Here is a 23,677-nt window from a genome sequence, read left to right as displayed (position 1 = left end):
TAGTAATGGGATGAAGGTTAAAATCAGCAAATTCAAGCAGATATTTCTATTTAAGCAGCTGTGATTAGAAAAGCAGATCTAATTTACTCAAGAAATGAGTTACCTCTAGATTTTATTCTACTGTCTCCTTATATATCTGTTAATTTAATCTTTTTGGATTCGGGGAATTCAACAAATTACTTCATGTTTTCTCGAAGTAAGATTTATTTTGGGTCTATAATTACTTGCCTCATGAGATCTTCCATTTTAAATTAATTACTATAAAAATATTTTTTACTGTTAACTAAATACCTCCACTCTCAGTGTTAACCTTTTTTTCTACCTTTTTGTTGGGTTTCAAATCATTGATATTTTCAGATCTCATAGTCTGTATTTTAAAGCTGTGTAGTCCCATATGTTAACGTAAGATGGCAGCATTGAGATAAATGTGTAGTGACACCAAGTGATTTTAGTTATTTGGTCAATTAGCCCATTGTAACAGGAGAAACTTGCTTCTTTAAAGTTCTTAGAAGTGTATGCCAATTCTAGGTCTTTTTGCTAACTTTTTGAAGTCTCAGTTCCATGGAGTTTAGCCAGGGGTATCAGGAATCTTTTCAGTATTAGGAATCTCTTTAGTGTTGAAAGATACTGACTAAATATTTTCTTTCTTTCTTTCTTTTTTTTTTTTTTTTGGAGAGAGTCTTGCTGTATCCCCCAGGCTGGAGTGCAATGACATCATCTCCTCCACCTCCCAGGTTCAAGTGATTCTCATGCCTCAGCCTCCCAAGTAACTGGGATTACAGGCACCTGCCACCATGCCCAGCTAATTTTTGTATTTTTAGTAGAGACAGGGGTTCACCATGTTGGCCAGGCTGGTCTTGAACTCCTAACCTCAGGTGATCTGCCTGCCTTGGCCTCCCACAGTGCTGGGATTACAGGATTATAGGTGTGAGCCACAGTGCCCGGCCACATACTGGCTAAATATTAATAAGTGAAAGTTTATATAACTAGCCTGGCTGTTCTCTGAATTTATATTCAAATGTCCAGCTGCCTTTTGAATAGACACTTTTTGACTATCACTAGATTGTAGGTCTACTAAGTCGTTATTCATTGTATCTGCACAATTATTTTACCTTTGTACATTTTTTAAAACTATTCTTGTTGAATTGTATCCAGTTTTTTAAGGATTACTCTTAAATCTGTTGTCATATCTGTTCTTGCCATAGTTGGAGAGTATACCTACTCTGTGCTGACCCCAACAGTAGAACCGGGAGGCAAATCTTGTTTCAGTTATTATTTTTAAAAAAGAAACCTCAAACACACAAAACCCCACAACTTTTTAACAACTGTTAAATCAATAGAATAGGCTGTTTAGTGAAGTAGTAAGTTTCCTATTTTAGAAGTATGCTAGTTGAATCTGGATGACTGTGTCAGAGATTCTATAGAAGAAATGCTTCTACCACATAAGAGGTTAAGAAATGATTTCATTATTCCATAACTAAAGGCTCAGTTCATTTCAATTCAGCAAGCAGTTTTTAAGCACATACAGTGTGTGGTCATAGTGCTAGGCATTGGGAATACATAAACAGGGTAAGAAGTTATACCCTCTATATCCAAGGGGCTCTCAGTCTAGTAAGGAAGATGCCTTAAGAAAGCAATTTAGTCAAAAGTAAAAGGATGCTTGGGAAAGTAAGTCATCTCTGCAGTTCATGGTAGTTGGAAATGACTTCTGTGTGGAGGTAAGATGTAAGGTGAGCCTTAATCATTGACATTGTAGTGGGATGGACTTTGCATTGGTATAGGATTATTAAAATTCAAATCCTTGTTCAGCATTTCCTAACCAAAACTGGTCATCTTTAAAATTCAGGTAATACTCATGTTTCAAGATGTTGAGAAGGTTGAGTGGAGTTCTGTGTTTATGTATGTCTGTGTACCACACAAATACATGTAAAGACATACTTATCTTTTACCACTATGCTTTACACAATTATTAAGTATTTTATTAATTGTTGTTAATACCATCATGACAATCATTTCAGGCAAAATTTGGCTAGGAAAGAATAAGGAAGACATCAAGGAAGAAGAGTATTGAGCAAAGGCCTATGTGGGAATGAAAATGTAAAATGCCAAAGTTAATTTGATGGTTTGAGTTAGACAGTGTTGGGAAATAAGCTGTTAGATAGGGTGTTATCTATGCCAGAGAAAAACAGTATACTTTACCTGTCATCTAGATGCTGATTTAAAATTTTTCCTGGCTGGGCGTGGTGGCTCAGACCTGTAATCTCAGCACTTCGGGAGGCCAAGGCAGGAGGATCACTTGAACCCAGGAGTTTGAGACCAGCCTGGGTAACAGGGGGAATCCCTACCTCTACAAAAGAAAAAAAAAAAATTAGCCAGGCATGGTGGCATGTGCCTGTAGTCCCAGCTACTCAGGAGGCTAAGGTGGGAGGATCACCTGAGCCTGGGAGCTCGAGGCTACAGTGAGCCGTGATCATGCCACTGTACTCCAGCTTGGGCAGCAGAGCAAGAACCTGTCTCTAAATAAATAAATAAATAAAATAAGATTGTTCCTATTTCTGCTTTAGTTATTTGTGTTACTTTTAAATAAGTTCCACGTATTCTGAGGTTTACACTTAAATATCTCTCTCCTGAATTAGAACATAGACAAGTAAAATCTATTGTTATTTTTCAGGAATATTTAGACAAATCTATTGAAATAAATACACAGCTTTTTCCAGGTTATTTTTGAGTACCCACTATGTTCAGGTTATTTGACTGGCAACAGAGAGTATACAAAGATGAATGCATTGAAATTGTCTCCAAACACAGTTTGGAGAACGAGTATAATAGCACTAAAACAGATAAAAACAAAATTACTGAGAGAGAATTAATTTGCACTCTTTGGGGTTTGGTAAAGGCTTTATGAGGAGTCTTTGAAGTAGGCTACCAAAGACTTTTCTTTCACTAATCTCAGCATATCAGCCCTTAGTAATTGTTTTGATGTGTTTTTAAATAACCCACTTGAGGTATAATTCATGTAAACTATACATATTGAAGTGTACAGTTTGGTCAGTTTTTACATATATATACACCCATGAAACTATCACCATAGTCAAGATAAAATATCCATCACATCCAAGTTTCTTTGTGACCCTTTCTAATTCACTTTCTACCCCCATTTTCAGGTAACCACTGATAGGTTTTCTGTCACTATACATTAAGTTGTATTTTCTAGGATTTTATATAATGAAATCATAGTGAATATTTTTTTTGTTTGGCTTCTTTCACTCAGCATAGTGATTGTAAGATTCACCTGTGCTGTTGATGAATGTAATAGTTCATTCCTTTTCAAGACCAAGTAGTATTCTGTTATACAGATCCACCACCATTTGTTCACATTTGGATGGACATTTGGTTATTCACAGTTGTAAGGCTATTGCAAATAATGCTTCTGAATATTTGTGATCTTCGTATGTTATGTTTTGATTTCTTGGGAACCTGTCTAATTAGATTGAATGACTGAGTCTTACGTAGGTGTATTTTTCACTTTTTTTTTCTTTTTCTCGAGACTCTCACTCTGTTGGCCACGCTGGAATGCAGTGGCACGATCTTGGCTCACTGCAACCTTTGTCTCATGGGCTCAAGCAGTTCTCCTGGCTCAGCCTCCCAAGAAGCTGGGATTACAAGCATGAGCCACCGTGCCTAACCGTAGTTTTCACTTTTTAAGAAACTGGCAAGCTTTTCCCACCAATGTGTGAGAGTTTCAGTTGTTCCACATCCTGCCAACACTTGATATGGCAGGCCTTTTTAATTTTAGCCATTCTAATGGGTGTGTAGTCGTACTTTGTTGTAGTTTTAGTTTGCATTTTCATAATGATAGTGATACTGAGCATCTTTTCATGTGCTTTTTACATCTATATATCTGCTTCGGTGAAGTCTTTAAATATTTTGTCTGCTTTTTAATTGGGTTATCTTTATTACTGTTCTCTGTGTGTGTGTGTGTGTGCGTGCGCGCGTGCGCATGTGTGTTGTCTAGGTACAGTCCTTTGTCAGATTTATGCCTAGAAATACATTATCTTAGTCTATGGTTTGCCTTTTTAAAAAACTAATAATATATATTAATGGACTGATTTTGCCCCATTATTGAGGGATTTCACCCTGAGTATTTTTATGTACCCTGTGTATTTTGAGGTTTTCCCACTCTGGCTTGTATGAAAACTATTCTTTTTTGTGTGTTAGCTTTGGGAATTGTTTTTTTTCTTTTTTCAAACGGGGTCTGTTACCTAGGCCAGAGGACAATGGTGCGATCATAGCTCACTACAGCCTCAACCTCCCAGGCTCAGGCAGTCCTCCACCTCAGCCTCCCAAGTAGCTGCGACCACATGCATATACCACCATGCCTGGCTAATGCTTAAAAAATGTTTAATACATGTAACTTTTTTTTTTATTTATTTTTCTCACTGTGTTGCCCAGGTTGGTCTCCTGGTGGGCTCAAGCAATCCTTCTTCTGGTTCCTGAGTCACTGGGATTATAGATAGGAGTAATCTGTAATTAACTCTGCTAATTTTTACCTATTCCTTTTCAATGTTTTTTCTCCGGGATTTGGATAGTTTTCTCATATGCATGTGCTGTTCAGTGCCAGCTGAAAACTTGAGGGAGCCCCTGCTGGTCTGCAGCACTGTCTTCTCAGGTACTCCTCCTGTGAATTCAGCTAGTGTGGTCTCCCTAAATTCTCAGTCCCATCTCAGCTGCTCAGGGTGACTTCTGAGCTGTTTGGGCGTCTCCTCCCTGTGCCATAGTCTGGAAACTTGGCAGTAAGCAGGGGCAATTGTTGGAGTCACCTCCTTTGCCTTCTTTTTCTCGTACTATGACTATTGTTGAGTGTCTGAAATTTTGTGTGTTTTGTTCAGCTTTCTGGTAGTTTAAGGTAGGACAGTAAATCTGGTCCCTGTTACTCTGTCTTGACCGGAAGTGGAAACTATTTCAGTGTATTTTTGCTTCAGGAAGAAAAATGTCATACTTGAGTCATTTTCGTTCCTGATTTATGTTAAGCTGTTGGATTGATGCTTCTCCAAATACTCCCTGGAACTGATGTTTCAATTAGATGTGGAAGACTTAACAAAAATTTTTTTTCTGGTAATTTTCTTCCCAAAGCATCTGGCAGTTCATGTTGCTTATTTGTATACTTACATAAATATGGGAATTACATGAGTTGTGTAAAGCTGTATTTGATATTCCTGGATCGTGTTTAAAAACATACTTTGCATAATATCAATTAAGTGTGAAAAGTGAATTAAGAGCTTAGAAGGATCTAGCTGAGTACATTTGGGGGGAAAACATGCAATTATTCTTTTAATGGTTGAGCTTTTTGAATGACTTGAAGTAGTTGCTTTGTATCCTTTATGTACTTTGAACACACACATAGTTATCAACCCTCATTAAAAGACAGGATTTTAGGCCGGGTGCGGTGGCTCAAGCCTGTAATCCCAGCACTTTGGGAGGCCGAGATGGGCGGATCACGAGGTCAGGAGATCAAGACCATCCTGGCTAACAAGGTGAAACCCCGTCTCTACTAAAAAAAAAATACAAAAAACTAGCCGGGCGAGGTGGTGGGCGCCTGTAGTCCCAGCTACTCGGGAGGCTGAGGCAGGAGAATGGCGTAAACCCGGGAGGCGGAGCTTGCAGTGAGCTGAGTTCCGGCCACTGCACTCCAGCCCGGGCGACAGAGCGAGACTCCGTCTCAAAAAAAAAAAGACAGGATTTTAGACTTAAACTTTGTTTTTGGTTGAAGACATAGTAAAATCTCCTTACCAATTTCTGTAAGTAAAAGGAGGGGTGTAATTTGGATAACTGCAGTAATCCACTTAATCATTTTGCACTATTATTCCTAAAATAAGACTTGACCAGATCTCAAACCTAAAACATTATGATTCTGTGTATTTCTATCCAGACATTTATATAGATTACTCATTTGCTTTCTTTTTTTTTTTTTTTTTTTTTTTTTGAGAAGGAGTCTCGCTCTGTCCCCCTGGCTGGAGTGCAGTGGCGTAATCTGGGCTCACTGCAAGCTCTGCCTCATGGGTTCCCGCCATTCTCCTGCCTCAGCCTCCGGAGTAGCTGGGACTACAGGCGCCCGCCATGGCGCCCGGCTAATTTTTTGTATTTTTAGTAGAGACGGGGTTTCACCGTGGTCTCGATCTCCTGACCTTGTGATCCGCCCGCCTCGGCCTCCCAAAGTGCTGGGATTACAGGCGTGAGCCACCACGCCCGGCCTCATTTGCTTTCTTATATTTGTATTAATAGTTTACATTTTCAGGCAAAATATGTATCTTTTCAAGTGGTTTTGTCACTTTTTGAAAAATGCAACATTCCAAGTTTAATGCATTTTTATCAGGGAGAGAGCAGAGTTAAAGGTGTAATTCCTGTTCTTTGGGATACTTCTGCCAAGAGTCTCAAAGAAAGAATAGTCATTGTAATGACTATTGTAGTCATTACAATGTAATGGGAGATGTAAGTTAATTTGAGAACTATGACTAATTAGATCAGAATGCAGAACATCTGAATTATTCTTAATTTGGTGTTAAATATTCATTCTGCTTAGACATTTTAAATATAGTATTAGTACAAAATTATCAGACTTTTGTGGAATATATATGACTCTAGGGACACAAACCAATATGGGACAGAATTATACACATATTATTCCTCAGGATGTCACATTGTAATATATAGCACAGGGATTCTTGCAGTATAGAGTCTGAAATCCCGAAACTATATTCAAGTTTTCATGGGCCACATGCCTTTCTCTAGTACGAAGTTTCATTTTCTTAGATTCTCAGATGGTTTCCTGTCCTTTGTGAAAGTTAAGAATCACAGATGCCGTGAGCACTGAGTGATTGCCTTGGCAGCCCTCCTTTAAAAAACATTTACATCTTCCTGTATTTTTTGCTTGTTTGTTTGTTTGTTTGTTTTGAGACAGGGTCTTACTCTGACATCCTGGAGTGCAGTGGCATGATCATGGCTCATTGCACCCTCGACTTCCTGGGCTCAAGTGATCCTCACACCTCAGCCTCCCAAGTAGCCAGGACTACAGACATGCGCCACCACACCTGGCTAATTTTGTGGGGTTTTTTTGTAGACACAAGGTCTCTCCATGTTTCCCAGACTAGTCTCAAACTCCTGGGCTCAAGCAGTTCTTCCATCTGGGCCTCCCAAACTGCTGGGATTACAGGTGTGAGCCACAACTCCCAGCTTATTCTTTTATGTTAAAGGAAAAACTTGGTTCTTTCCGTCATGGTATCCTGAACCTCACAACTCTGTTTATTGAATGGTAGTGACAAAGCCACATGATACCATAGATAAAATAAAATATAGCAATCTTTATGCTCTCAGCAGTCTTATGACAAAATATATGCAGGGGTTTTATATAAGAAGAGCATAATTATGAGTGTCAACCAAGAAGGAATTCCTTTAACATTTGTTCTCTTTTTTGCCCTCCTATACCTACATACCTATGTTTCTCTCTCTGTGTGTGTCTCTCTCTCCTCTCTCTGTCTTTCTCTCTCTCACACACACACACACGCACACACCACACACACACTTTCTTACTCCCTCATTCAGACATATACACATACTCATACCCATTTATTGTTGCCAGTATTTTGGGCTTATTCATAGACCAGCTTTGGTTTGTTGGAGAAGGTTGGAAGTGAAACCAGAAAAGTTCTCATACCATCTTTGGGACTTTGGTATATTCAAGGAGAAACTGGAGATTTGGTTCCTTCAAATAGTGATTGGGCATATACTAACTGGAGTTAGGCTTAAGAACTCCAGTTAGCTAGGAGATGGCTTAAGAACCAGATTGGACTCTTTTAAGATTAAATTGTGACACAGGACAAAGAGCAGCGTGTTCATAGACTTGGGACCAAATCACTTCTTCACAGAAATTACTGATTTACTTTATACAGTCCTGGCACATACCTTTAATGGCTTCTGGTAAAAATTGGATCATAAATGCTTTTATGAATTTGTTTTGGGTGTTTAAAAGTTATGAAAACAAACAAACCCTACTGTATGTGTGCACACACACAAACTCCACAGCTGTCTCAGCTTCTACCAGTTGAAGGTATCCAAGTCTCCATATTTGGAGTCCACATATTTGGCAGAGAAACATAATATGTTTTTTCATTTGACACTATGCTACTTAACTTTGTCAAATAAAACAGAAATGTGAGTTAGCCTTTTATATGGGCAAACAGGTATAAGCATAAACAACTGTTGAAGAAGGATTGTATATTAGCTCTTTGGAAGCTCTTTTGATCATAGATAATTCCCTGGAGGCAGTTGGTTTTTTATATACCTGAGTTTGATTTTTGCCAGTTGAGTTTCAAACAATGAAGTAGAAATTGGTTTATATATTGCTTAGTCATTCCTGTTTATAAGAAGAGCATTCTGAAATTCTTAACTATGAATGGGCCCTTGATTTGAACCATATAGTTTAAAATATCTGAAAAATTATTGGCTAAGTCCTCTTGAATTTTATACCTCATCATTATGAGTTAGATGTTTTACTTATTCCTTCTTTGGGAGTTGTTTGGGAAAAAAACCCTGTTTTTCCTCTGACTTCACAATAACACAACAATAGTCAATACAACGTCTGTGTTAGTCCATTCTTGCGTTGCTATGAAGAAATACCTGAGGCTGGGGAAGAGACATTGAATTGGCTCACAGTTGTGCAGGTTATAAAAGCATGGCTCCAGCATCTGCTTCTGGTGCAGGCCTCAGAAGGCTTCCAGTCATGGTGGAAGGGAAAGGGTACCACATGGTGACAGCAGAAGCGAAAGCGAGAGAAAGAAAAGGTCCCAGGCTCCTTTACACAACCAGATCTCCTATGAACTAACTGAGCAAGAACTCACTTGTCACCAAGGGGATGATGCTAAACCATTTGAGAGAGATCCTCTCCCATGACCCGGTCACTTCCCACCAGGCCCTACCTCCAACATGGGGAATCACATTTCAGCATGAGATTGGGAGGGGACAAACATCCAAACCATATCATTCCAACCGTGGCCCCCCAACTCTCATATCCCCACATTTCAAAATACAATTATACCTTCACAAGAGTTTCACAAGTCTTAACTCATTCCATCATTAACTCAAAAGTCGCAAGTCTGAAGTCTGCGGAGTCTCATCTGGAGATGAGTTTCTTCCACCTATGAGCCTGTGAGATCAGAAATGAGTTGTTTACTCCCAAGATACAAGGGTAGTACAGACATTCAGTATACCTCCCATTCCAAAAGGGAGAAATTGGCCAAAAAGAAAGGGGCAGTAGGCTCCATGCAAATCTGAAACCCAGCAGGGCTGTTGTTAAATCTTTTTTTTCTTTTTCTCTCTTTTTTTAAACAGAGTCTCACTCTGTTGGCCCAGGCTGGAGTGTAGTGACATGATCACAGCTCACTGCAACATTGACCTCTCTGGCACAAGTGATTGTTCTATCTCAGCCTCCCAAGTATCTAGGACCTCAGGAGTGCACCACCATGCCTGGCTAATTTTTCTATTTTTAGTAGAAACGGGGTTTCGCCATGTTGCCCAGGCTGGTCTTGACCTTCTGAGCTCAAGTGATCTGCCTGCCTCGGCCTCCCAAAGTGCTAGGATTGTAGGTGTGACCCACTGTGCCAAGCCAGTCATTAAATCTTAAAGCTCCAAAACAATTTCCTTTGATTCTCCATCCCACATCCAGGGCAAACTGGTACAAGAGTGGGCTCCCAAGGCCTTGGGCAGCTCTGTGTGACTTTGCAGGGTGCAGCCCCTATGGCTGCCCTCATGGGTTAGAGTTGAATGCCTGTGGCTTTTCCACACTGAGGTTAGAAGCTTCTGATGGCTCTACCATTCTTGGATATGGAGGACAGCTGTCCCCTTCTCACAGCTCCACTGTGCAGTTCCCTGGTGGGGACTCTGTGGCGGGACTCCATTGTGGTGTTTCCCCCTGGCACTGCCCTAGAAGAGTTTCTCTGTGGAGAGACTCTGCCCTTGTGGCAGGCTTCTATGTGGGTACCCAGGCTTTCCCATAAATTCTCTGGAATTTAGACTGGAGCTGCCAAGCCTTCTTTACTCTTATACTGTGCACCTACAGGCTTAATACCACATGGAAGTCGCCAAGACATATGGTGGCTTGTGTTCTCTAAAACTGTGACCTGAGCTGTACCTGGGGCCCTTCGAGCCACAGCTGAAGCCAGAGTAACTGGGATGTGGGGAGCAGTATCCTGAGGCTGGCCAGGGCAGCAGTGCTCCGTGCCTGGCCCCTGAAACCATTCAGTCCTCCTAGGCTTCTTGGGCCTGTGATGAGAAGGGATTCCTCAAAGATTTTTGAAATGCTTTCAAGGCCTTTTTCCCATTGTCTTGGATATTAGCATCTGGTTCCCTTTTAGTCTGATAATCTCTCTCTTTTTTTTTTTCTTTTGGAAATAGGGTTTTTTTCAGTTACACAGGCTGGAGTACAGTGGCATGATCATAGCTCACTGCATATCCTTGACCCCTCAAACTCAATCCTCCCACCTCTGCCCCCAAGTAGCTGGGACTACAGGCATGCACCATCACACCCAGCTAATTATTTTATTGTTTGTAGCGATGGGGGGGGGTCTCACTTTGTTGCCCAGGGTGGTCTTGAACTCCTGGGCCCAAGTGATCCTCCTGCCTTGACCTCCCAAAGTTCTGGTATTACAGGCATGAGCTAACATGCCCTGGCCATGATAACCTCTTTATCAGGTGGTTGCTCCACAACCTGCTTGGATTCTTCTCCTGAAAATACTTGTTCTTTCTCTATCACATGGCTCGACTGAAAATTTTCCAAACTTTTACACTCTGCTTCCCTTTTGTATGTAAGTTCTAACTTTAAGTCATTTATTTGCTCCCATATTTGATTATTGGCTGTTGGACACAGCCAGGCCACATCTTGAACGCTTTGCTACTAAGAAGTTTTTTCTGCCAGATATCTTAGACCATCACTCTTAAGTTCAAACTTCCACAAATCCCTAGGGTATTTCTAGGGCACACAATACAGGGTAACAGGCAGAGGCTGAAAGAGTTTAGAGGGCTCAGAAGAAGATAGGAAGATGAGGAAAGATTGATGAGGGTATCCCTAGGGGACACAATACAGCAGGTTCTTTGCTAGGGTGTGACAGGGGTAACATTTGCTCTAGTTCCCAATAACATCCTCACTTCCATCTGGAACCTCATCAGCCTGGACTTACTGTTCATATCCTTATCAGCATTTTCACAACCATTTAACCAGTCTCCCAGAAGTTCCAAATTTTTCCTCATCTTCCTGTCTCCTTAGCCCTCCAAACTCTTCCAGCCTTTGCCTGTTACCCAGTTCCAAAGGCCCTTCCACATCTTCAGGTATCTTCATAGCAATGCCCCACACCTTGGTACCAATTTTCTGTGTTAGTCCATTTCTGCGATACTATAAAGAAATTCCTGAGACTGGGTAATTTATAAAGAAAACAAGTGTATTTTGGCTCACGGTTCTGCAGGCTATACAGGAAGCTTGGCTCTAGCATCTGCTTCTGGGGAGGGCCTCAGGAGGCTTACAATTGTGACGGCAAAGGGGAAGCAGGTATCACATGGCAAGAAGGGAGCAAGAGAGAGAAGGAGGAGGCCCCAGACTCTTAAACAATCAGATTTCATGTGAACTAACTGAGAAGTCACTCATCACCAAGAGGATGGTACTAAGCCATTCAAGAGGGATCTGTCCCCATGATTCAATACCTCCCACTAGGTCCCACCTTCAACATTGGGGATCACTTTTCAGCATGAGATTCGGAGGAGACAGACATCCAAACTATATTAACTTCTGTGACCCAGTGTTGGGGGATGGGGGTTCCCCACCAATAAGCAGCAGACACTAGCTAGGTATCCTTTAATTTTGACACTATCTGCCTGGACGTAGCATCAGGTCTCACAGGTTGAGGACTCAATCCCCAAGATTGCCTCCTGCCCTTTTCAGACACCAGTCATAAGTCTGGGCCTCTGGAACTCCTGACTGACTGGTTCAAGTTGGGGTTTTCACAACCCCCTCTTTGGCTTCACTTAATTTGCAGGAGTGGCTCACAGAGCTCAGGGAAACATGTTTACTAGTTTAGTATAAAAGATATTAACAGAGGATACAAATGACACATAAAACAAGGTATGAGGGAAGGGATGTGGAGCTTCCATACCCTCCCAGGGCCACACCATCCTCCAGGAACCTCCACATTTTCACCTGTCCGTAAGCTCTCCAAACCCTGTCCTCTTGGGTTCTTATGGAGGCCTCATTACTTAGACATGATTAAACTATTGGCCATTAGTGATCAACTTGACCTTCAGCCTCTCTCCCTCTTCCCTGAGGTTGAGGGGTAGGCCTGAAAATCCTAACCTTGTAATCATGCCTTTGCCTTTTTGCTGACCAGCCCCATCCTGAAGCTGTCAATCAACGTGAGCACACAAAAAGACAGCACTTGGGAAATTTCAAGGATTTTAGGAGTTTCTACCAGGAAACAGGAACAAAGACCAAATATATATTATATTTCACAGTATCATTGGAACCTTAAGAGAGAAGCCTCTCTCCTTTCTTACGGCGCCTGGAGGAATAAAGATAATAATAAAGATTGCTTTATTTATGAATAGTAATACTTTACAGAGTAATCTTTATTATCTTTATTCTATAGTTTGCCCTTGAACCATTAAAGATTACTAAGTTGAATTCAGGCTAAGAAAAAATAGCAAAGAAAAACATTTATGTTTGAGATTTTAGTGATTTATATTCTGAGATGTTATGTAATGGAAATGCTTTTGAGATAAAGCAAAAAATACTTAACATTCTTTTAGTTGTTGCAACTTATTTAAGAGTGTCCATAATTCTTACCCTTGAAACCTCAACCCAGACATTTAGTGAATTCTGTTTTTGAAATGGGAAAATCAAGAATCAAGTCAGGTTTTTAAAAATTGTATAAAATGTGTAGTTGCTAAAACGTAATTTTAAGTCTTCCTTAGGGTTTCAGTTTAATGAACCCTAAGTCCTCCTTAGGGTTTCATGTTGATAGCATATTATATGAAATGTTATGGCAGCTTTTTCTATTTTATAAGCTGTTTTTCTCTGAGATAAAATTTCTCCAAGTGGGATTTTTAATAGTCAAGCTCCTTGACTTTTTAAAAAAAAAGACATAAACCAAACCAAGTATATTCTTACCTGTATCCAGTAACGATTTGTGTACATACATTTAGGAGTGATTTATGCATATTTCTTGAAGTGATAATTTGTTTTAGGTGATTATATGTTTTATATATATTTCTGTTATACGTCACCAGTAGTGATATTGTCAAGCAGAAAAATTATGCAGCATCATAAAACTAACTTTATTTTCTTTTTAAAAAATATATTCTTAAGAAACCTTACCTGGACATAATACTAACTTAAAACGTCTTCTTTTAATATGTCTTATAGTCCAGTGTCTTAGAAATGACCAAACTCATTTTAGTTACATCTAGGAAATCAAAGGTAAAGATGGAGAGATTGATTGGCAAGAAAAGGAGGTTCATGAATTGAGAGTAGAATGTGTAGGAAATATGAAATCACATCGAGTCTGGATACAACGTCAGAATCCTTCTCAATGCAGTGTTCCAAATAGCTATTAATTACTGATTGGAGATTTGGCCTAGATACTGGTTTTATGACTAAAAATTGTCATTTATTGACATATTCTCTTTCTTCCAAGCAAGAGTAAAAATTTAGATGCATACACCCTTGTCTTTATTCATCTGCTTAGAGGCTTACATCATTAGTGATCATGTCATAGGGCAAAATTGGGATTCAGCCCCAGAGGTCACATGGTTCGGGAGGCAGGAATTCAAAAGTTAGCCAAAAGAGTAGAGCCAAAGCAAGTTTATTAAAAAGTAAAGGAATAAAAGAGAGGCTGCCACATAGGCAGAGTAGCCCTGAGGGCTGCTGGTTGGCTATTTTTTATGGTTATTTATTAATCATAGGCTAAACAAGGAGTGGATTATTCATGAGTTTTCTGGGAAAGGAGTAGGGAATTCTCGGGATCAAGGGTTCCTTCCTTTTTAGACCATATAGGGTAACTTCCAGGAGTTGCCATGGCATCTGTAAACTGTCATGGCACAGATGGGAGTGTCTTTTAGCATGCTAATGTATTATAATTAGCACATAATGAGCAGTGAGGATCAGTGAGGATGAGCAGAGGTCACTGTCATTGCCCTCTTGATTCTGGCTGGTTGTGGCTGGCTTTTTTTTTTTTTTTTAATTAATTTATTTATTTTTATTATTATTATACTTTAAGTTCTAGGGTACATGTGCATAACATGCAGGTTTGTTACATATGTATACTTGTGCCATGTTGGTGTGCTGCACCCATCAACTCGTCATTAACATCAGGTATAACTCCCAATGCAATCCCTCCCCCCTCCCCCCTCCCCATGATAGGCCCCGGTGTGTGATGTTCCCCTTCCCGAGTCCAAGTGATCTCATTGTTCAGTTCGCACCTATGAGTGAGAACATGCGGTGTTTGGTTTTCTGTTCTTGTGATAGTTTGCTAAGAATGATGGTTTCCAGCTGCATCCATGTCCCTACAAAGGACACAAACTCATCTTTTTTATGACTGCATAGTATTCCATGGTGTATATGTGCCACATTTTCTTAATCCAGTCTGTCACTGATGGACATTTGGGTTGATTCCAAGTCTTTGCTATTGTGAATAGTGCCGCACTACCATCAGAGTGAACAGGCAACCTACAGAATGGGAGAAAATTTTTGCAATCTACTCATCTGACAAAGGGCTAATATCCAGAACCTACAAAGAACTCAAACAAATTTAGAAGAAAAAAACAAACAACCCCATCAAAAAGTGGGCAAAGGATATGAACAGACATTTCTCAAAAGAAGGCATTCATACAGCCAACAGACACATGAAAAAATGCTCATCATCACTGGCCATCAGAGAAATGCAAATCAAAACCACAATGAGATACCATCTCACACCAGTTAGAATGGCAATCCTTCAAAAGTCAGGAAACAACAGGTGCTGGAGAGGATGTGGAGAAATAGGAACACTTCTACACTGTTGGTGGGATTGTAAACTAGTTCAACCATTATGGAAAACAATATGGCGATTCCTCAAGGATCTAGAACTAGATGTACCATATGACCCAGCCATCCCATTGCTGGGTATATACCCAAAGGATTATAAATCATGCTGCTATAAAAACACATGCACACGTATGTTTATTGTGGCTGGCTTCTTTACCACAACTGGTTTTATCAGCAGGGTCCTTGTGACCTGTGTCTTGAGAAACACATTCTGCCAAACTATCTTAATCAGCTTTTTTAGAACTGTGGTTTTCATTGAATATTTTTTTCTTATTGCATGTGCATTTCAGTTGAAAAACCTGAGAAATGTGGTCTTTGCCTTTACATTCTTGGAAAAGAATTGATGCCTTATTTAAGAAACAATCAGCTGGGCGTGGTGGCTTACACCTATGATCCCAGCACTTTGGGAGGCCGAAGTGAGAGCATCACTTGGGGCCAGGAGTTCAAGACCAGCTTGGGCAACAACGTAAGACCCCATTTCTACAAAAATAAACAAATAAATAAATGAGTGGGGCGTGGTGGTGCGCTCCTGTGGTCCTAGTTACATGGGATTCCTACGTGGGAAGAGCACTTGATCCCAGGAGTTTGAGGCTGCAGTGAGCCATGGTCACGCCACTGTATTCCAGCCCGGGTGACAGAGTGAGCTCCTGTATCTTTAAACAAAAACAAGGAAAATAATATCATTTTTAAAAAATTTTACGGGATTTTTTTTTACATGTGCTTTTGCCAAATTGCATGTTGCTGAAGAGTGTTACCAAGCACTGACAACGGAGTCTTCCTCAGTCAGTATGTTGAAATACTACATTTCTTCCCACAAATAAGAACTGATTTGATTTTAAATGATTTGTTTTTCTTTTTTTTTTTCCGAGACAGATTCTCACTCTGTCACCTGGGCTAGAGTGCAGTGACGTGATCTCGGCTCACTGCGACCACCGCCTCCCTGGTTCAAGTGATTCTTGTACCTTAGCCTCCTGAGTAGCTTGGACTACAGTCGTCGTCACCACACCCAGCTAATTTTTTTGTGTATTTGATAGAGATGGGGTTTTACTAGGTTGGCCCACCTGTTCTCAAACTTTTGACTTCAAATGATCTGCCCACGGCCTCCCTAGGTGCTGGGATTACTTGATTTTAAATGATTTTAATCAACAATGATTTGAAAGTAAATTTAAGTGACTAAGAAGTTACTAAGTTCCTCAATTATTTACTCCTCATAAACAAGTATTTTCTTATCAAAGGCGTTAAGGTTTTTCCAAGTAAAATTTTTTAGTGTAAACTGTTTCCATACGATTTAATTTATGGTATACCTGTGGTTTTGCTTTTGCATTTGGATCTTTAGCACTTTTGGATGTCTGATGAATTTTAAAATACGCTATTCAATGAAATGAGTTTGTTACTTGATACTGTGTTTACCTTTAGAATAAAGTGTTAGGTACTGGTGATATTTTAGGAGAACTGACTTGAACTCATCTCCTGGATTCTAAACTCAGCACACCACTGATTTGTGTGCTGGGTCACTTCACTGCTAGAACTGCTGTGGCTCTTGCTGCCACTGTGGCTGTTTGCTATCACTGTGGTAGCGTTTGCCATAGAGCCATTGATCAATCTGATAGCAAATCTGCGAGTATTTTTCTGTAGCTCAAATCCAACAGCTTTGCAAGGGAAGTAGCTTATCTTCATTTGGCAGGAATGAAGCCTGAGGGGGATTGAGTAATCTGCCCTAAAATTTGCTCATAACTAGGTTATGCCCTCTAGTTTTCAAGCTGCTTAGTTTTTCCCTCTCTAAAAGGATATGATAATAGCTGTATCATACGATAAGCAATTACTTTGCTAAGGCCACAATGAGCAGCATTTCTGTTTTAAGACTTAGTAGGAATGTATTCATGACCCAGCTCAAACACCACCTCCCCAGCAAAGTGCATTCAATTCTTCCTTAGACAGATGGATTTGTTCTTCTCTAGGTTTCTCTAACAGACACATGCAAATCTGCAAGAGCCAGAAATGATTCATTTGTGTTTTTGTTCGTTTGTGCCACTATTCTTCTCCCCTCCCCTCCTCTTCCAAGAAGAAACTAGCATGGTGCCTGGCACTTGGCATGAAATGACAGGGCATGTCACATCTAACAAATTAACCAAATGGATCTTTTGAAAAGTCTCTTCTTTATTACGTTTTAGAAAATTGAGTGCAGCTAATTTGCCCAGGGCCTTTTGTATGAATACGAGCATCATCAGCTAGTGGCTTTTTCTTGAGTAGCAAGCTACGTTAAGTCACAAAGGATAAAAGTAGAAAAATAATGATTATGAATGAAATTGTGCTCTTTTTAAATACTTTTCATTATCAACAAACTTAAAATATTTATAGTTGGTTATTGTAAAAATATATAAATTATAAAAATAAAATTATAAGCTTATTATTCCCTACAGGCACATTTCAATTTCTAAGCAAAATCTTGTTCTTGCTTTTAATGGCTCTAGTTTTTGTAAACTATTAACCTTGTTTTATTATTGTTTTACTAGTGCATTTAACTAGACCTTTAAGATATTGGGGTTTTTTTTTATGTGTTTCAACTTTGTATAATAGACATTGCTCTATGTAAGAAGATAATCAATACTTATGGACTTTATAAAAAGTTAGCACTTTTGCTTCCTATTGAAAATTGTCTGGAATTCTAAAATACAATTTTAAAACAAATTGGATTCATCAGATGGTAGAAGACAGTAATTTGTTTTTGATGGGATGGTTTACTGTGAGAATCTAATATATAAACTTCCTTGATTTCCCATAAAACTTCCGATAAGCATTTTTAAGTATAATTTTCCTCAAATTTCTTCTGAAGAATTCACTGATTTTAACATATCACTGACAGTAAGGCAGTAAAAAAAAAAAAGGGGAGGGGGAAAGTGTTTCCTGCCTTTTGTATAAACCCAAGGAACCTTGAAATTTACAACTTAAATCTGAGTCACAGTCTAGATTTCATTTCTTCTATAGCTTGGATGCAATTAATGAACTTTGAACTCATAATTTGTGCTAGCCCTTTTGGTGTCTTTCCTTCCCCCAATTTATAGTTTTCATGTGTGTGTTTTTGTTTTTCATGTATCTTTTCTCCTATTTGCTATTTATTTGATTAACTTTTGAATCTAAGTATGTAGAACTGTCCATACCACTGTCTGTCCTGTGCTCTCCAGCGTAGTAGCCACCAGCAACATGTGGTTATTGAGTGCCTGAAAAGGGGCTGGTCTGAGTGAAGCTGTACATAGTGTAAATTATGGACTGGATCTCACACACTTGGTAGAAAAAAGAATGTAAAGTTTACAAATGGCGTATAAATTACTTGCTGAAATGACAGTAGTTTGGATATATTGTCATATGTTGTCCCCAGTTTATTAGAGTTCTTGCATGGGGGAAAGCGGAGAGAGTTACTGACAATAAATTCTTCTGGTTAGATAGTGGAGGTGTTGCTGCTGTTGCTGCTATCCTCCCTGACCTGTTTTGTGTCCTAATAGATTCTGTGGTGAGCAATAACTGAACGTTGAATTTAGGATTGCTTCTGGCTTTGAGGTTTTTAGGTTTCTACCTAATGGCTAAAGGATTTAAAATGTAAACCAGTATATTTATATTACTTGTTTTTCTTTTAATTTGTATCCTTATTAAATTTCATTATTTAGATGATGACAGTGGTATTAGCTTAGACTTGAATATACTGAGATGTATAAAGGGGCCAGGCAAGTAACAAAGGAATGAATTCATCCTACGTTAGACAATGTGGAATGATACAGGTGCTGTGCAACAAGTATGTGCCCTGTCTAGAGGTTGGGTAACCTTATTCCTGTTTAGCTGATTATGGTCTTATGGGTATATATGGACTTGTGTTGCCAGATCTTTCAGATTTCTAAGAAGAGCCAAAAATCTGGATTTTTAAGAATCTTAAACCTCTCAATTTTTAAATACTGATAAGTAATGCAAAATTTAAAAATACTTGTGCTGGCCAAACTAAATATAGCTGTGTTCTGAATGCTGCTGCTTGGTAACTTCAGACCTAAGAGGCTGCTTCTTGGAAATAAATACAGGTTTTAGGTATTTTAAATGACCTAATTAAAGTATACCAGTTATGAAGAGAGGCTTGGTAAGCTCCTGTTGATGAATGGCTTTTAAGTCTCACACCTTTTAGAGAATATTAATCTCAAAGTAGTGAATAATTGTCTTTTAGCTTATTTTGAAATACTGTTAACAGTTTCAGTGTACTTTTTGAGTATATATTTCTAGCGTACTCTTATATATGGAAGTTATTCTGCTCATTTTTTCTTACATGCTTTTCTGTAGTTATTTTAATATGAATTGTTTTCCTGAACATTTAGAAAAAGGTTTGTGTCAGATTGCTTGTCTCATCTCACAGAGCCTCCCCCACCCCCCACCCCGTTCTGGTGTGTGTACTGTTCAGAAGTATGATGGGTTGTTTTCTGAGATTTCCTGGCTCTGTTCCTCTCCCCCTACTTTCATGTGGACTTACTTTTTCCTTTATCTCTTCTGTCCCTCTCCTGCTTGGCTGAAATTTCACTTCCAGCAGTTTCTTTAGTGTGAGCCCTGTGTTTGGAGAGTTCACAGGAGCTCTAGGTTTCTCCAGTCCCAGGCGTCACTGCAGGCCTGCCTTGCACTCACCAAGTCCTGGAGAGGACTAAATACTTCCCAATTTGAGCTACTATCTCCAATTCACCCACAGCGCTTCCAGTGAATACCTATTGGCTGTTTGGGATTCTCCTGTTCTCAGATTGCTCAGATGCTCTGTGACTTCTCTCTGCTTTCTTCAACAGATACTGATAATATCTAGTGCTTGAGACTGGATGCTACTTGGAGTGGTTCATAGAGAATACTTTTCCACCTAGTTATGTTGTAAATGTTTCCCATGGGTTTTTGGATTTGCTATCTACTTGCTCTGTTTATGTGTATTGAGGGCAGAGGGAATCAGGAAGGTCTAGAACTGCTGCTTCTGTCCTCCCAGAAAATCCAGATGCACTAAATTGATAACCTGATGAGTGGTAGCAAAAAGTCAGACAGTCATGTTTGAATAGGTTTACAAATTATATTTAAGAAAAATAGAATTATGTATTTCAAAATCATAGAATTTTGTAATTCTATGTAAGAAATCATAGAATTATGATTTCAAAATTTTTTCTATAAAAGTAGGGAAAAGGCTAAGCAGCCATTTACTGCTTCTTATAAAAATTCTTTACCAGAAAAAAAAAATCATACAAAACTTCAAGAAAAAGAATTGATTTAGGTCAGTGTTTAAAGTGGTTTGTATTCCTGGCACTTTATACTCCCACTCCCAACCAGAGACACGTTGTTTCAGCCACAATAGGTTACATCACTAACCTTTTGTGGGTTTTGTAAACCATTGAAGGATTAAGCTCCATGGAGTAATATTTACTAAGGGCCAGTTTGCTCAGTTTTATGCAAGAAAGGCAATACAGTGTTGAAATACACATCCGTTTCAAGTTCCTGTATCTATAAGACACTTGTCTCTCTTTAAACAAAGGAAAATATGTATGCACACTGTTTTATATGGATTTACAACAGTACAGTGATCCTGAATTTCGGAACTTCACTTTCAGTATAAAAAGTTTAGTTCTCTGCCACACGGAATTTCAGCCATATGCTTGAGTAATGTATATAAAGATTTAAAAAATAGATGGGATTATTTAAACTAAAAAAAGATGAGAAAGTTACTCCTAAGTGTAAATACTGTGTTCTATGGCAAGAATATATGCACCTTATTTTCCCTTTATTTCTGTTTGAAGGTCTCAGCCAATTTCTTCTCCAGTCATCCTCCAGTTTGGTCATGCCGAGACCCTTCTTCCACTGCTTTCTCTCATGGGCTACTTCAAAGACAAGGAACCCCTTACAGCTTACAATTACAAGGAACAAATGCATCGGAAGTTCCGAAGCGGTCACATTGTACCTTATGCCTCGAACCTGATATTTGTGCTTTACCACTGTGAAAATGCTAAGACTCCTAAAGAACAATTCCGAGTGCAGATGTTATTAAATGAAAAGGTGTTACCCTTGGCTTACTCACAAGAAACTGTTTCATTTTATGAAGATCTGAAGAACCACTACAAGGACATCCTTCAGAGTTGTCAGACCAGTGAAGAATGTGAATTAGCAAAGGCCAACAGTACATCTGATGAACTATGAGTAACTGAAGAACATTTTTAATTCTTTAGGAATCTGTAAGGAGTGATTACATCCTTGTAATAGTTAGACAATTCCTTGATTACAGGAAGCTTTTATATTATTTGAGTATTTCTGTCGTTTCCCAGAAAAACATTGGGTTTCTCTTTGGGTCTGGACATGAGATGTAAGAAAAGGTTTTTCACTGGAGCGGCTCTCTTAAAGGGAAACAAATCTATTCAGAGAAACAGCTGGCCCTGCAAATGTTTACAGAAATGAAATTCTTCCTATTTATGTAAGAAATCTCACACTGAGATAGAATTATGATTTCATAATGATACTTGAAAAGTGCTGGAGTAACAAAATATCTCAGCTGGACCATTCTTAACTTGATTGAACTGTCTAGGAACTTTACAGATTGTTCTGCAGTTCTCTCTTTTCCTCAGGTGGGACAGCTCTAGTGTTTTCTTAATCAGGAATATTGTGGTAACTTGGGAGTATCACTTTGGAAGAAAGTAACATCTCTAGATGAGAATTTGAAACAAGAAACAGAGTGCTATAAAAGGACACCTTCACTGAAGCAAGTCAGAAAGTACAATGAAAATATTTTTGGTATTTGGTATTTATAAAATATTTGAACATTTTTTCAATAATTCCTTTTTACTTCTAGGATGTCTCATAAGACCATCTTAAATTATTATCTGTTTGGACAATTAGCAACAAGTCAGATAGTTAGAATCAAAGTTTTTCAAATCCATTGCTTAGCTAACTTTTTCATTCTGTCACTTGGCTTCTATTTTTGTATTTTCCTATTATATGAAATGTATCTTTTAGTTGTTTGATTTTTCTTTCTTTCTTTATAAATAGTTCTGAGTTCTGTCAAATGCCATGAAAGTATTTGCTATAATAAAATTCTTGTGACTTTACTACCAGGTCTTTTCTCCTTTCCGTGTCAAAATACAATCAATAATTGATGGTAAAAGTTTGGAAATCCAAGCAGCTTTGACTCACCTGGCAATTTAAAGCAATTTTCTTTGAATAGAAATTTCCTCAAATAATAGATTTGTTAATGCATTTTATTTTAATTCATATACACCTTAAAGGTAAGATATTTCAAAGGAAAATCTGATATTTTTCTTTGAAATATGTGTTTATTCTTATTAAACAACATGCAGCAAAATCCCCTACCAGAGTCTCCTCTTACTAGTTTTATGGTACTTTGCTTTCAAGGAGACAGACCATAGGAAAACCAGCACATGTTTAGGATATCCATGTGTCTGCATACAGATTGTCATATGTGACTTGGATTAGGACATTTTCAAGCCAAACTTCAGTTGATAAAATTGGAAAAATCAGTTTGAGGCTTAAAAAAAAAATGGCAATAAGATCTTTTTTATCACCCATAGTTGAAATATTTTCTAGTTAATGCTTAGTCATTTGAGTTTTTTAGCCAATGAAGTTATCATATGCTAATTTAGAGAAAAGATAAAAAGATTTTTAATGCTTTCCCTATTAGTAAGAAAACCTTGTGTTGCTTTTGGTTTACAAAATATGACCCAGGGACACCTTTAAAATGATGTCATATTAACTGTTGGGTTATGTGACCTTGACAATACTTTTTTGAATAGATCTTCTAAGGTTAAAAAAGTAGCACTAATGAGTAAGTAAAAGAAACAAGCTGACAAACACTGGGAGCTGTAAATATAGTATGTGTGCTATGAAAAGATGAAGAAGGACCATTTCAACATGGGATTTTCAGAAACTGAATTATTCCCGAAGGGACACGACATATAAAATATTCTCAGAACACAAATTCTAGAAAGAAGATATAAAGGTTAGAAAGAAAGGATCCTGGGTTGAAGTGATCTTGGGAAACATGGGGTTATCCTATGGAATGTCTCTGGCTTTTAATGTTCTATTGTTTATTATGAATAAAGGAGGCATTATAGTAGATTACATTTTTTTCTATCTTGCTTGACCTGAGTACATTCTCATTTACAGTCATCATAAATTGTAACTCCACATCAGGAAAAGAGATGTCATATTCTTCCAATTAAAGATTTATAGTTTGAGTTCCATACTGGAAAACTTGGGAGGAGGTTAACTTTAAAAACTGTGTTTAACTATTTTGTCATTACTGAAATAATGTATTTTAAGATGAAAGGATTCTTAATTGTATTCTTTAAACTAGCCTCAATTCAACACCTTCCATGTACTATATTCTGTGACTCACCACCCTATAGCCTAAAGGAACCCAATGGCATGTGTTTAATCCAAAATTTTTCAAAGTTTCTGATTTATAATCTATGACAGTTTACAATCTATGACAATTGTAAATGAGAATGTACTTTGAAAATTTTTGGATTAAACTGACACATGCCATTTGGGTTCCTT

The 23,677-nt window shown here is 38.5% G+C and overlaps 1 protein-coding gene across 3 annotated transcripts in view; it reads left to right on the top strand.

The window, feature by feature from the left end:
* The window catches only part of MINPP1 (multiple inositol-polyphosphate phosphatase 1), a 48,724-nt gene extending 26,515 nt beyond the window's left edge, over positions 1–22,209 (top strand). For all 3 annotated transcript variants that reach the window (XM_023225178.2, XM_023225177.2, XM_023225179.1), the window contains exon 5: positions 20,911–22,209. In XM_023225178.2, coding sequence (XP_023080946.1) covers positions 20,911–21,307 — 397 coding nt within the window. In that variant the 3' untranslated portion in view covers positions 21,308–22,209. The remainder of the gene's footprint in view (positions 1–20,910) is intronic.
* Positions 22,210–23,677: the final 1,468 nt, after the last annotated feature.

The sequence above is a fragment of the Piliocolobus tephrosceles genome, chromosome 9 (genome assembly GCF_002776525.5).
Source record: "Piliocolobus tephrosceles isolate RC106 chromosome 9, ASM277652v3, whole genome shotgun sequence".
Lineage (NCBI taxonomy): Eukaryota > Metazoa > Chordata > Mammalia > Primates > Cercopithecidae > Piliocolobus > Piliocolobus tephrosceles.
Note: the sequence above shows the minus strand (reverse complement) of the source record. Positions and strands in the feature narration are given on the sequence as shown.